Source organism: Cryptotermes secundus, unplaced genomic scaffold (genome assembly GCF_002891405.2).
Source record: "Cryptotermes secundus unplaced genomic scaffold, Csec_1.0 scaffold1232, whole genome shotgun sequence".
Classification (NCBI taxonomy): Eukaryota; Metazoa; Arthropoda; class Insecta; order Blattodea; family Kalotermitidae; genus Cryptotermes; species Cryptotermes secundus.
In genome coordinates this window covers 210,570-223,736 of record NW_019719383.1, presented here as the reverse complement: position 1 = coordinate 223,736, position 13,167 = coordinate 210,570, and the positions used below count along the sequence as shown (strand labels likewise).

Genomic DNA, 13,167 nt, shown 5'->3' with positions numbered 1-13,167 from the left:
GCTAATCAAACTAGCACCGAAATCGCCTCTTTGAACTTAGTGTTTCTTTCCCTGATCCTAGGTCCAACCAGATTAATCAAATATTCGAAGTCAGTTGGATTCAGGCGGGTGAAATTTTTGTAATGCCCAGTAATTTTTTACGATTTCAAATCCAAAAGAAAAGCAGGACCGCTTCTCTCTTTGTATAGTGCATGCTGCCAGAATCTTTGTGGGCGTTTGTCGTCGTCAATTAAGTGGTGTATCAGGATATACGAGGCACTAGCAATTGATTCGGGCGATAAGGAGGAAGACATGTCTTCATGGCGAGCTCACCATGAGCAGTATGGATCCGGTCGCTCGCAGCTGGTTACACGACGACTATGGACGTGTCGTCCATACGAAGACGTGGTTACAGTAACCATTACGTTACATGCAACAGCTCGCTAGTGTGTACCCACCTTTACGTATCAAGAGACACACAGTAATGTTATATCTAGAGATGCCGTAGGTATATGTGGAAACCTACCACAACGCATCTCCAGGCCAACTACCAAATTCTGGTCGGCTGGCAAAACGAAGCAAGCGCTAACCAATCAGCACGGACCATGGTAGCATCGGCGCCCATTGGGCCGATCACCTCTGACACAGCCGATACACATGACGACCACATCGCTCTGGTAAGGCTTGTGAGCCAGTAAAAGTAATATCTGGTCATGAGCCCCAGCCGGGGCTCGATACCAAGACAGACAGACTGACTGACCATCAGTTGCAACATGACTTTGACTTTGCGAGCCATTGGAAGCTGCTGGTACTTCGTGTCAGCATTGGAGCGCGCATGGCAATAGTGACCAACCTAGCAGCAATGCCGCCAACCGACTCCCAAAGTGGCCGCAACGATCCTTGGGAAGCCTTCCGCCAGCGCCTGCCGTTATACGACCGCCATCACTCACACAAGCCAGCCCGATGCGGCTGGAGCTTCGCCGTCATTAATCAGGAATTTACATGGTTGTCTCTTCAAACACTGGAACCGACGTCCCATATTGGTGACCCCGATGAAGAATGGAGACAACGGTCAGCTTACCACCAGAGGAGATGTCCAGAGTGACCGTGCGGCTTCCACTGTTCTGGGCCAAGCGGCCAGCAGTATGGTTCGTCCAGGCTGAGGAACAGTTTACTTTGACAGGCATCAGCAGTGAGAGGACCAAATTCTGCGACCACTGGTACACCGTGAAACTAGAAGACATCCTCACTTCTCCACCGGTATGAGAATCCTACACCACGCTGAAGACCGAACTGGTGAGGCGGCTGTCCCCCACAGAGAGCAACACAACCACCAGCTCCTTAAGGTCGAGATGGGCGACCACAAGCTGCCCGAGTTTTTAGGCACCTCAGGAGCCTCGCCCCAAATGTCTCCTCCGAAGCACGTGGTCTGGCTGGATACCCCCCCACCCAACATAATGGTCATCTTCGCTGGCCAGCCCGAGGGCAGCTTAGTCGCCGCAGCCCACATCTCCTAGGCTACATCCCAGCCAGAACTCGCGAGCGTTGTCCCACTCCCTGACAGTACCGCACTTCTGCAGCTTCTCGAGGACCTTTCTTGCCAGGTGGCAGCACTCTGTGCCAAGTGGACCCACCATCACTCCAGCTCCAGGAACTGCCGCCTGGGCATCAGACCCCCTCCTGAAACGACACTGCCGCACTCCCTGCTGGTACCATCGCCGCTACGGAGCCTGGGCCCAAGAAAGTACTCAGCCTTGTGCCTACCGTCGGCAGGGAAACTAACGCAGCAGACATCAATGGCAGCACATGTATGCGCTGCATGCCCTCCTCTTCATCACGGTCAGGTTTAGTAAACAGCACTTTATGGATTCGGACCTCTGTGTATACATCCCCCACCCCACACACAGGCTTATTCTGTGATGCAAGGAACGTGTCAACTACAATCTCTGTGCAGCTAATGGCACTACCATCCCCACCTACGGATGCCTGTCTCTCAGCCGCAATCTCGGACTACACTGGGATTTCACGTGGTGGTTCGTGGTGACCAATGTTATACATCTCATCAGTGTCGACTCTCTCTACCATTTTGGTCTCCGTGTGGACTTCTGACACAACCACCTACTGGACAGGGTTACGTCTATTTCAGTGTAGGTACATGAGTGTAGTTTGTATGGGGTCATAAGTATTTTGGTTAAATTTTTATTTTTACTCTTTTAAATAGCTTTTCCATTCTAATGAAAAATATATGAGGTTAGTATTTGCATACCACACATATTTGCGCCAATTGTAAACTACTGTCAACAAATCTGTGAATCTGTCTATTCAATTCAGATGCTGCCTAAATTAAAAAGCAGGAAACTGTGAAATTAAGCAGCCAGTAAGTTTTATACAATTCTGAATATTTATGAAAAGGCTTCCCATAGCTTTGGAGATGGGACTGAAAAATTTGTCTTGTTATCATTTTCTATTCCAAAACTCTCACACACACCTCTCTACTGGGATTCATGACATAACTAATGCTAACACATATTACAGCATATAAATTAGTTAAGAGGCTGCATTTTATTGTTTCAGTGTAGTTTTCTGCCAAATTTCATGTCTCTATTTTAATTTCACAGCCATTTTCTTGAAGCTAACGTGGGAATCATACCACACAATGATTTTAAAGAAGCACTTGGAAGATGTACAATTTCATGAGTCCTAGAAAAGAAACTGTGCTGTGGCGATGCACATCCCTGTTGCACATTCTCACCAGTTTACAGCTCACCTGCTGCATGCACCACTCTTTCCCCTACCCCCCCCCCCCGTCCTCCCCCCCCCTTCCCCCCCCCCCCCCCCCCCCCCACTTCTGTCATCTTTCCTATGGGGCAATGTTTAGAACCTCAAGGCAATGCTTATTGAGGCTTCATACTGCACAATTGACTCTGAATTTTCATCTGGTTCAGATATCTAAATCCGTCTTGGTTTGCTGTCCACCTCCTACAAGCAACCTGACCCATATGCCACCTGCTGTAGTAAGTTAGTTTTGGTTCCTAAGGATCGGGATTTTTCACTGTGGGACCAGAGACAAAGAGTTTGAGTTTAAATCTTTGCTTTATTTCCCAGTCATGTCTGATATATTGTTAATATGCTTGCACAAATTTTACATTTGTAATGTTCATGCATTTTGTTTGTGTACACACCCATGCACATATNAGTGCCTCAACTAATTACGGCAATGAGAAATGGAAATGGGACAAGAGGATACGAAACAAGAATAAACAAGACAGAAAGGAAAATTGTTGTTGTATTTCGCTGGTCATGCTCGTGAAAAAAAAAAAAAAAAGAAAAGCAAATTCTTTGTCTACAGGTACAAATTTGCAGTTCAGTTAACATTCTCACTATTGCACCCATGCATTATACATTTATTTTATACTGCATATGAAAGCCAAAAGTAAAAGAAAGAAAAAATATAATAGTTAACAGATACATTAATATACATTTATTCAAAGAAAGCAATTCTTAAACCTAATGCAGACAGCTTTTTTTTTTTGTGGGTACCAAGTTGCCTATATACTATATCAATGCATTTCTCATGTATTATGCCATCATACATTAACTAAATTTTTGTGTTTATAGTATACACTGTTCAATCATGCATATAATTACACTTCGCTTTAGACACTAAAGTCTCATATAAGGCACAGGAAGCAGGAAATTAAAACCAGCTTATGATTATTAAAAAAATACCAGCTGAAACTTGCCTCATGTGAAATGTATATTATTGAAACCTGAAAATGTTGTCCACTTGCTGTGGTCAATCCCAGCAGGAAATCATCTCATAAGAACTTCCATATGTTGTTATTGAAACATCCTCTTATTTATATTGTGGCATGCCAGAAAGCCGGAATGATTGATGAGATCACAATTGATTTCCTAGGCAACAACCAACGTTCCCACTGTAATGCTGCAATCGGAATATGTCCATTGCTACACCACAGCTAACAACCTAACAGTGGAATTTCCACCGTTATACATGAATTGTTGAAGCAACATTTCGATAGCAGTGAGCGGAAAGAACCCTTTGAGATTGTATTGATTATCTAGTCCGCATAGAAGTTTTAAAGGTCCAACTGTGACAAGAGATGAGTGCAGTTTGCATGTGACCTCAGAAGAGTAGTCAGTCTTCAGTTGGCTTTGAAGCAGTAATTGTGATTGTGAATGATTGTACTTCTGAAATTCCAATAAACATATTCGCTAAACCCGAGACCTGCGTGAATTTTTGTCGCATCATATAGGCAACACACAACAATATATTTTGTTGCAAGTCATAATTTTGCACAATCATGCTATTGCTTCGATTACATTGATTCATTCTTACAAACTAACAGAAAATCAGGGCATTCCTGAAGGTAGTTAGAGATATGTATGTTAAGAGATTTAGTGTCTTGAAATTGACCAACAAAATAAAGTCTAGCAAAGACTGGAAAAAAACATAACAGCATGTCAAGAATGCTAATGAATACTTTAAGCTGGACTTGTAGTTGACAACGGAAATGGAAAGGTTATAATTCAAGAAACAGTGATTAGACTGTCAGGAAAGTACCCAGAAGACTTGAGAGTAATATTTTGTATGATATTCAATCTGCTAGTGACATATATTCTATTGTAATCACTTCTGTTCATTTAGCATGAAGGTATCTTTTACATTTATATTAATACATTTATATTTAACAAATATGTACTTATGTATTTAAAGAACTCATTATATAAAAGTTACTGACAGGTTCAGAATTTTGCTAAGTGTCGCAGAAGGGCCATAGGCTTTGCAGATATCGTGTCAATACTCGTTCCTGGATCTCTATTCTAAAAAGAAAAAATACAATTAAATGTCAGAACAACCTGATTCAGAGATTAGAGCAGAAACCTCTTAAATGTGATACAGCAGTATCCCCACAGTGCAGGAATCTTTACTGTTTTAAAAACAGTCACTTTCCGAAAGATTTTCTATCAGTGCCTTAATGTGATTTTTGTTTACTCCATTTGTCAGGTCCACAATTACTTCTTTGGCTAACAGGCATTTTCTCCAGAAAGACTAAAGCATTCATACAAAGCAGTTTGTGTACTGGTGAATAAATTTAAAAGAAGTGGATCTATGCATGATGAAAACAGGTGTGGACACCCAAGGATGTCTCGTGAAAGCACTGAATCTGTTCGCCAAGTGCCTGAAGAGAATAACTAATTATCAGCTAGGAATGCAGCTGGCAGACTGAACATACCAACAGTTCAAAGAATCTTGCATTCAACTCTAGAAAAGGCCTTACTACATTCAAATGCTGCAATCAAATGAAGATTATCCAAGACGAACAGCAATGTACACAGAACTGATTGATCAAATCCAAAATGACAGCTTAACAGACATTTATTCAGTGATGAGGCAACTTCTCACAACTGTGGCAAAATCAATGGACATAATTTGTATCTGGGCTAATGAGAAATCAAACAAGTTCTGTAACCTCACCATCAAAATCCTCTCCCCCCCTTTTTATTTCAGTAGCTGATAGAGTTAATAATAAGAATTTATGAAGAAACAAAGGTTTAAGACACACTGTAAGAACAAGGAATAGGCGATGAGCAGATAAACCAAACTTGCATGGACAAGGACATCTGCTAGTCCTTGCATCCAAGCATCTGGTGTTATTTTCCAAAAGGGCAGAAAATGATACTTCAAGAAACCCCACTGAGTTTCTTTAGAAATTGAGAATTAGACTTACAGCAGCAGGACACTTTGAGAATTCGAGAAGTGACAGTTTCTACCAGCTGTAAGTCAAAAGTCGGAGTGCCAGGAGCTCAATAGCGACCCCTCATAAGTTGCATCACTGTCAATTTCGCTGTTTGGTCTTTTAGGGCGAAATTCCCTTAAAAATAATCTGTCATTGGCTGGAACCAAAATTAAACCAACTCCCCTTATTTGAATCAGCCTATCAGGGAAATTAGGAGGAGAGGAGAATAGGTAGATACAACTCCGTTAGGACCGCTGGCTCGGCAGAGAGTTCAGCCTAAGATTTTAGTCGTCTATCCACTTTTGAACTTGGCGGAGGCAAATCCCGCATACACGCGCTAAAAGATAATTCTAAGAAGTACAAAATTTTGCTGTAATAACGACTCATATTGAGATTTAGCTCAATCAACAAGAGCGCGGCACAAAGGAATTTGGTGAGCTGATCGAGTGCATTTTAGTGTAAGTGTAACACCAGCTGCTTGTAAACTGAAACTAAATCAGATTGTGAGAAATTATGGAACCGAGTGACTTTAAGAACAACAATAAAGTGTTGTGGTGGTGCAGTGAATTGTGTTAATTAGAGGTGCTTCACCCTCATTTGTCCCAGCCTGACCCATATCCGACCTGAAGAGAGACTCATCTCCACTGTCTAGTCAAACCCACCATCAGCTTTCACATGCTCACTCCTTCCCCACTTACTATGAACCGTAAACAGGCTCTAGCTGTTTGCTGGCGCCCATACTATCAGATCCCATCCTGAAATCCAACCCCCAATAATCTCAACGGAACGAGGCTTGCCTGAAGCAAATGTGTGGTGTGGAATGACGAAAATAATTATGGGCCTTATTCTTTTACAGAGGTCATGCTCATAGGAACTATCTACCTTTATATGCTTCAGCTGATTCCTGAACCCCAATTTCTTCAGGATGGTATTTTCAACACTGGTATATCACCAGGATGGGGCACCATGGCCATTTTGCCTGAACTGTACAGGAATACCTCAGCAATTATTTTCTGAATTGGTGGATTGGGTGTGGAGGACCTAGACCTTGGGCAGTATGTTCTCTGGAGCTAACCCCATTAGACTGTTTTGTCCAGGATTTCATGGAGTGAGAGGTGTATTGCAGAAACATTAAAAAAATACCAGATCTTTGAAATCACATTAAGGAGGTAGCTCTGAAAATAACCCCTGAAATGCTTGCACATGTTCCAAAATGCACCTGACCGATCTGAAATTTGGAGACAATGATGGGGCACATGTGGGAAGTAATAATTAAAGTTCTGAGCTGTGTATGTTATTTTTTATTTAATTTTGTATAAAAATATAACATAATCATGTCATTAATACACTCTGAAATCCACCTTACTTTACACACGAATCCCGTATTTTACTTAAATATAGAAGAAAATCTGAACTAAAAATTGTTTATATACTGAGAAAAGCAGCAGGACATAGCAGCTATGATCTAGACAGACAGAAAAACTGCAGGATACACATTATTTCAACTGTAGTGTGAAACTTCCCAATGAAATCATGGTTATACTTATGCTGTATGCAATCAGGCCCATGCTTTGGTTAAATTAAAATATCAACACAGTATGTACATCTCAGGGCAGTGGAGGAAGAAATCTTAAAATATAAGTTAGATTTAGCGAGAGTACAGAAGGTCAGATGGGATGGAGGTGGCATTGCACCAGCAGGTGAATATACATTTTTATATGGAAAGCGGATTGAAAATCATGAATTCATCATCATCACTGGCACGACAGCCCCTTGTGAGGCCTGGCCTTCCTCAGGATTGCTTGCCATTCTTCTCCATTCGATGCTACATTCCTCCAGTTCTTTACACCCATAATTCTTATGTCCTGCCACACACATTCTTCCCATCTCAATCTTGGTCTTCCCACTTTCCTGTTTCCTTCTGGTTTGGTATTAAGTATTTTCTTAATCATTCTGTTCTCGCTGGCACATATTATGTTTCCAGCCCATTCAAGCCTTTCACCTTTATAAATCCAATGTCTGGTTCATTAAATAGTTTTTATGGCTCATTGTTATACCTCTTCCTTCATATTCCATATTCTTCCACTGGTCCAAAGACATATCTCAGGATCCTCCTTTTAGATATACTTAACAGTCTTTCATCTGAGCTTGACAGTGGCCAGGTCTCAGAGGCATAAGATAGTACTGATCTTATAAGTACTTTATACATCATAGTTTTGGTTTTCTTGGGTATAAGTTGGGATTTCAGGCGTTTCCTAAGGCCATGGAGACATTTATTTGCCACAAGTACACGCTTTTTTATTTCATCACTGCTGTCATTTTTACAGTTAACTTCTTATCCAAGGTAAGTAAAACTGCATACAACCTCAAATTCATATGAGCCAATTTCAATATGCAGGTCCATTAGCACAGTCTTTCTTGGTTACTGGCATGTACTTTATTTTATTTTGGTTAATTTGTAGATTCATCTTTTTTACTGCTCTTTCCAATTTAAGAAAAGCTTCTTTCACAGGTTTTTGTGTTCTACCAATTACATCAATGTAATCTGCAAATGCCAAAATTTTAACTGACTTATAGAATATAGTCCCCCTTGTTGATGCCTGCATCTCTAACTGCATTCTCTAATGCTATATTGAACAAAAGGCAGGTTAGGGAATTCACTTGTTGAACTCCATTTCTAGTTATTTTGGGCTGGACAACATATTCTGAATCTTAATTTGGCATTGGGTCTTTCTCATAGGGGCTTGACTAAGGAGATTAACTTCTGTGGAATATGCATCTCTTCATTGCCAGAAAAAGACTATCTCTATCTATGGAGTCATAGGCTGATTGGAAGTCAATGAAAAGATGATGTGTTTCAATTTGGAATTCATTACACTTTTCAAGGACCTGGCGAATAGTGAAAATCTGATCGTTAGTTGATCTTCCTTGACGAAACCCACATTGGTAATCCCCAGTTATGCCTTCCACAAAGGGAGAGAGTCTGTTAAATAGAATGCTGGAAAATATTTTATATGCTATGCACAACAGATTAATTCCTCTATAGTTAGAGCATACCATGACATCACCTTTCTTATGGATAGGGCATACAGTACTTAGGTTCCATTCCTCTGGGATTATTTCAGTTATCCATATCTTAACTATTAGCTGATGTAAGTACTTAGCATATTCTAGGCCTGCAAATTCACTAATTCTGCTGTGATGAGATCCATTCCTGGAGCTTTATTATTTTTCAATTTTTTGATAGCTTGTTCTACTTCTTTTATGGTTGGTGCTGGCTCTTCAGCCTCAAAATTTCTTTGATTCCGGTCTATGGTCATACCTTCCACTTCTTCAGAGGCATTACCATTTAATAATTCTTCAAAATATTGCCCCCATCTTTCCAATATTGCTTCATCACTACTCAATATCATGCCTTCTTTATCTCTATATAAGGTTGTTCTAGGTCAAAAGTCCTTTCAACTATTGTTTAGTTTTTGATAAAACACTCCAATTTCGTTTGAACTTCTTAAATGCTCCAATTCAATCAGTTCTTGTTTATCATATTCCCTTTTCTTCTTTTTATGCAATCTTCTTTCTTTTCTTCTCGCTTCATGGTATTCTTCCATGGCCCCTTGAGTATGGTTCCTTTGCTGCATTCTCTTATATGCCTGGTTTTTGTGATTTGTCCCTTGCTCACACTCTCCATCAAACCAATTCTTATACTTTATCCTTTCCATTCTTCCTAAAACTGCACCAGCAGCATTTATAATAACATCTCTGAGGTCCCTCCAGGCTTCACTGACTTCTTCACTATCAGAGAGATACCTGCAAGGCATTCACAAATCAATCCAGTACATCTGGTTGCAACTCCTTGCTCCACCAATTTTCCACAATTCAATTCCTTAGCCTGGGATCCATGTATCTTCCTTGCATTAGATATTCGACTTCTAATCTTTGATATTATTAAGTAATGATCAGAGTCAATGTTGGCCCCCCTGTAGCTCCTGACATCCATCAAGTCTGAACAATGTCTTACATCTATTACGATGTGATCAAGTTGGTTAAACACATTTCCATCAGGGAATTTCCAGGTTCGTTTATGTATATCCTTATGGTTGAACATTGTACTACCTATTACCATTGTGGGAACTGCCCACATTCAAGCAAGTGTGGCAATGCAAGCTTCATTGCTTGAATGTGGGCAGTTCCCACACCATATTTCTTGAGGAAGCAAAATTGATTAATCTCATCCCATTATCGTTTGACTTGTTATGTAGGCTATGTTTTCCAATAACCGATCTATTATACATCCTCATTGCCCACTTTAGCATTCATGTCCCCTATGATTATTTTACAATGCCTTTTTGGACATTCGCCATATATTTCATCCAATTCATCATAAAAGGAGTCTTTCTCTTCATCACTTTTATCTTCAGTTGGGGCATGCACACAAATAAGGCTATAGTTAAAAAACTTTCCCTTAATTTGTAGCCTACATGTTCTGTGAGATTTTGCCTGGAAGTCTAAAATAAGATGCTCCCTTTTTTTTATTAACAATAAAACCTGTTCCAAACATGTGACTCTTCTTCTGACAACTATAGAATAAAAACATGATCCCTCTTTTCCATGATTCCTTCAACCAACCACCTCAGTTCTTGTATAGCAGTGATATCTAGTTTATAGCTATCTAGTTGTTCAAGTATCATTTTTAATGCTCCAGCTCTGTAAAGAGATAATACATTCCCAGATCCAATTCTCAGATCCTTTAAACATTTCCAGGTCATCTTGAATAGGTCCGTCTGGCTACTCTTTCCTCGGATTTCTGAACAATTTAGTTTTTATGGTGTGAGGTTGTTGGCCTCACGCCCAACCCCCAACCTGGAGGACCAGGGTATCCGTCTCTGTCTGGCTCCTACTCCTTGACCTGTCCAGCACGGGTGGTCCTACCAGTAGCTATGCTACCGCCGGCATAGCTCTCAGGGTCTCAGGAGCTCTCAAAACCCACCACCACAATAAGGTGAAGATACCATTGGTGGGGAAATCATGAATTAGATACAGGATTTTTTGTACATTAGAGAACTGTATCAGCAGTTAAGAGGCTAGAGTTCGTTAGTGATAGGATATCATATATATAATACTAAAAGGTCGCTGGTGTGATATCGTTATGTATGTTCACACCCCAACAGAAGATAAAATTGATGACATAAAGGACAGGTTCTATGAAGAACTAGAACATGTATTTGATAAATTCCTTGGAATGAGAGTTTGTATGAAATTAATAATGATAATGGAGTTACAGTAGTAAATTTTGCCACCGCGAAAAAACTTACTGTCAAATGTACAATGTTCCCGCATCGTAACATCTATAAATTTACTTGGACATCTCCTGATGGGATGATATACAATCAAATCAACCATATTTTGATAGACAGGAGATGGCATTCAAGTATACTTGATGTCTGATCATTCAGGACAGTAGATTGTGATACTGACCACTACCTGGTGGTGGCAAAGGTTAGGGAAAGACTGGCAGTGAGCAAACAGACAACGCACAGAGTTCATATGGAGAGGTTCAATCTCAAGAAATTAAATGAGGTAGAGGGTAAAGAGCAGTACTGTGTTGAAATCTCAAATAGGTTCACAGCTTTGGAAAACTTGGAAACTGAGGTGGATGTTAATAAAGCTTGGGAAAGCACATGTGTCTTGTAATCCATGGTCTTCAGCGATCTTCAGTATGCTAAGATCATATCGTAACTACACGCAACTATAGCGCTAGTGCTAATTCACATGCACTGCAGTTCACTTTAGTACATACTTAGTGTTCACGGTCTGCTCTGCCTTCCATTGCTGCGCTCTGAACACTTCCTAGTAACGGATATTGTCTTGTTTTTTGTTACATGGTCGTTTCCTAGCAAATTCTTCAAGATGGCAGAAAGCAGTGTCTGTAGTTCAATATGTGCTCATGTTTTTAGTGGTAATTTACGAAGACCTTAAGAATTACAGCAATTAATGTTGTTTTAGATGATGTTTTAGAGAAAAATAACTGTACAGAAAAGGGTGTGAGTAATGAACTAACTGAATCAAAGAGTGATGTTGCTAAAGTGAATGAACTCCAAAAGAGCCGTAAAACCGTCAATGAAAGAGGTTATTACAACAGAAGTTAATACTATTTTGGCAAAGATAGAAAGTTTATGTGAAACCGTTAGTGAACAAACTTCAATGGAACCAAAGTGGACTGATGTAGTGACTGGAAAGCATATGAGAATTGCCAGTGGTATACAGGAAAACATTTCTAGAATACCCACCATAAATAATCGCTACAAATTACCTTGCAATGGTGAAGTCCATGAAACCCAGGTCTTTAATTCAGCCAAGAATCAAGAAGAAAACACTACAAAAAGCAAACATCATCAAAAAAGGAGAAGCATAGGATTTTAATCATCGGGAATGGCCATGGAAGAGAATGTGCATCCAAGGTAACGTACAACCTGGACAATGATTTTGAACTCCAGGGGATCATAAAGCCAGGTGCTGATCTAATGGCCACCATAAACACAGTGAAAGAAGAGGTCAAACTCTTAACAAAAAATGATGTGATAGTACAGGGTTATTAAAAAAGAATGAACCGATTTTATTATGCAATATTTTATTAAACGAAAGTAATACAAAACTCCAGCCAACTCATAAGTATTCTACTCAAAATCAACTTTTATTTCCTGTCTTACAAGTGTTCAATGTGGCCACCACCTGCAGCACGGGCAACATTAATGCGATAAGAGAATTCCTCCCAGGCGTGTATGAGCATGCACTGAGTTAATCGCTGTTGTTATTCGATGTTTAAGGTCATCGAGGTTAGTGGGTAGCCGTGGAACATAAACGTGATCTTTTACATATCCCCACAAGAAGAAATCACACACAGTGAGGTCTGGGGATCTCGCAGGCCAAGCACAAAGAGCAAGGTCTTGGGCCCCCTTCTGACCAATCCATCGCTGGGGCACTTTTTCATCTAAAAAAGCTCGGACCATCAGGTGCCAATGGGGCGGTACTCTTGTTATGTAGCTTCCGCACTGACCACACAGAAAACAGCCTATATTGTTGGAACATGTTTACTGAGCTATTGCCCAGCAACGGACTCCACAGAAACCAGTTACGTGACATCTCAGCCTAGCGTGGATGGGTCTTCACCAAGCATCACATAGCGACAGCTGGGTGGGGGTGACGTCACTGGCACTTCCTGTTGCGCTATCCAAGTGTTCACAGAGTTGTTGCCTAGCAACACACTGATACAATCCGCAACTCTCATGTTGTGTGCGTGCCCCAAGGCCTCTGTTGCTCAACAGTTCCTGCAAAGAAGAAATATGCCAAAATATAAATCACCAAGTAGTGATCAAAAACCGGCAGAACTTATGCAAGCAGGAGGCGAAATATTACGTTCTAAGATCCA

The 13,167-nt window shown here is 40.6% G+C and overlaps 1 protein-coding gene across 4 annotated transcripts in view; it reads right to left on the bottom strand.

Moving 5' to 3' along the window:
* Positions 1-12,786: 12,786 nt before the first annotated feature.
* Positions 12,787-13,167, bottom strand: part of LOC111866529 — a 64,800-nt gene continuing 64,419 nt past the window's right edge. For all 4 annotated transcript variants that reach the window (XR_002843165.2, XR_002843167.2, XM_023855584.2 and 1 more), the window contains one exon: positions 12,787-13,066. Coding sequence is in view for 2 of the 4 variants with exons in the window: in XM_023855584.2 (XP_023711352.1) it covers positions 13,057-13,066 (10 nt within the window). In the remaining 2 variants the exon portion in view is untranslated. The remainder of the gene's footprint in view (positions 13,067-13,167) is intronic.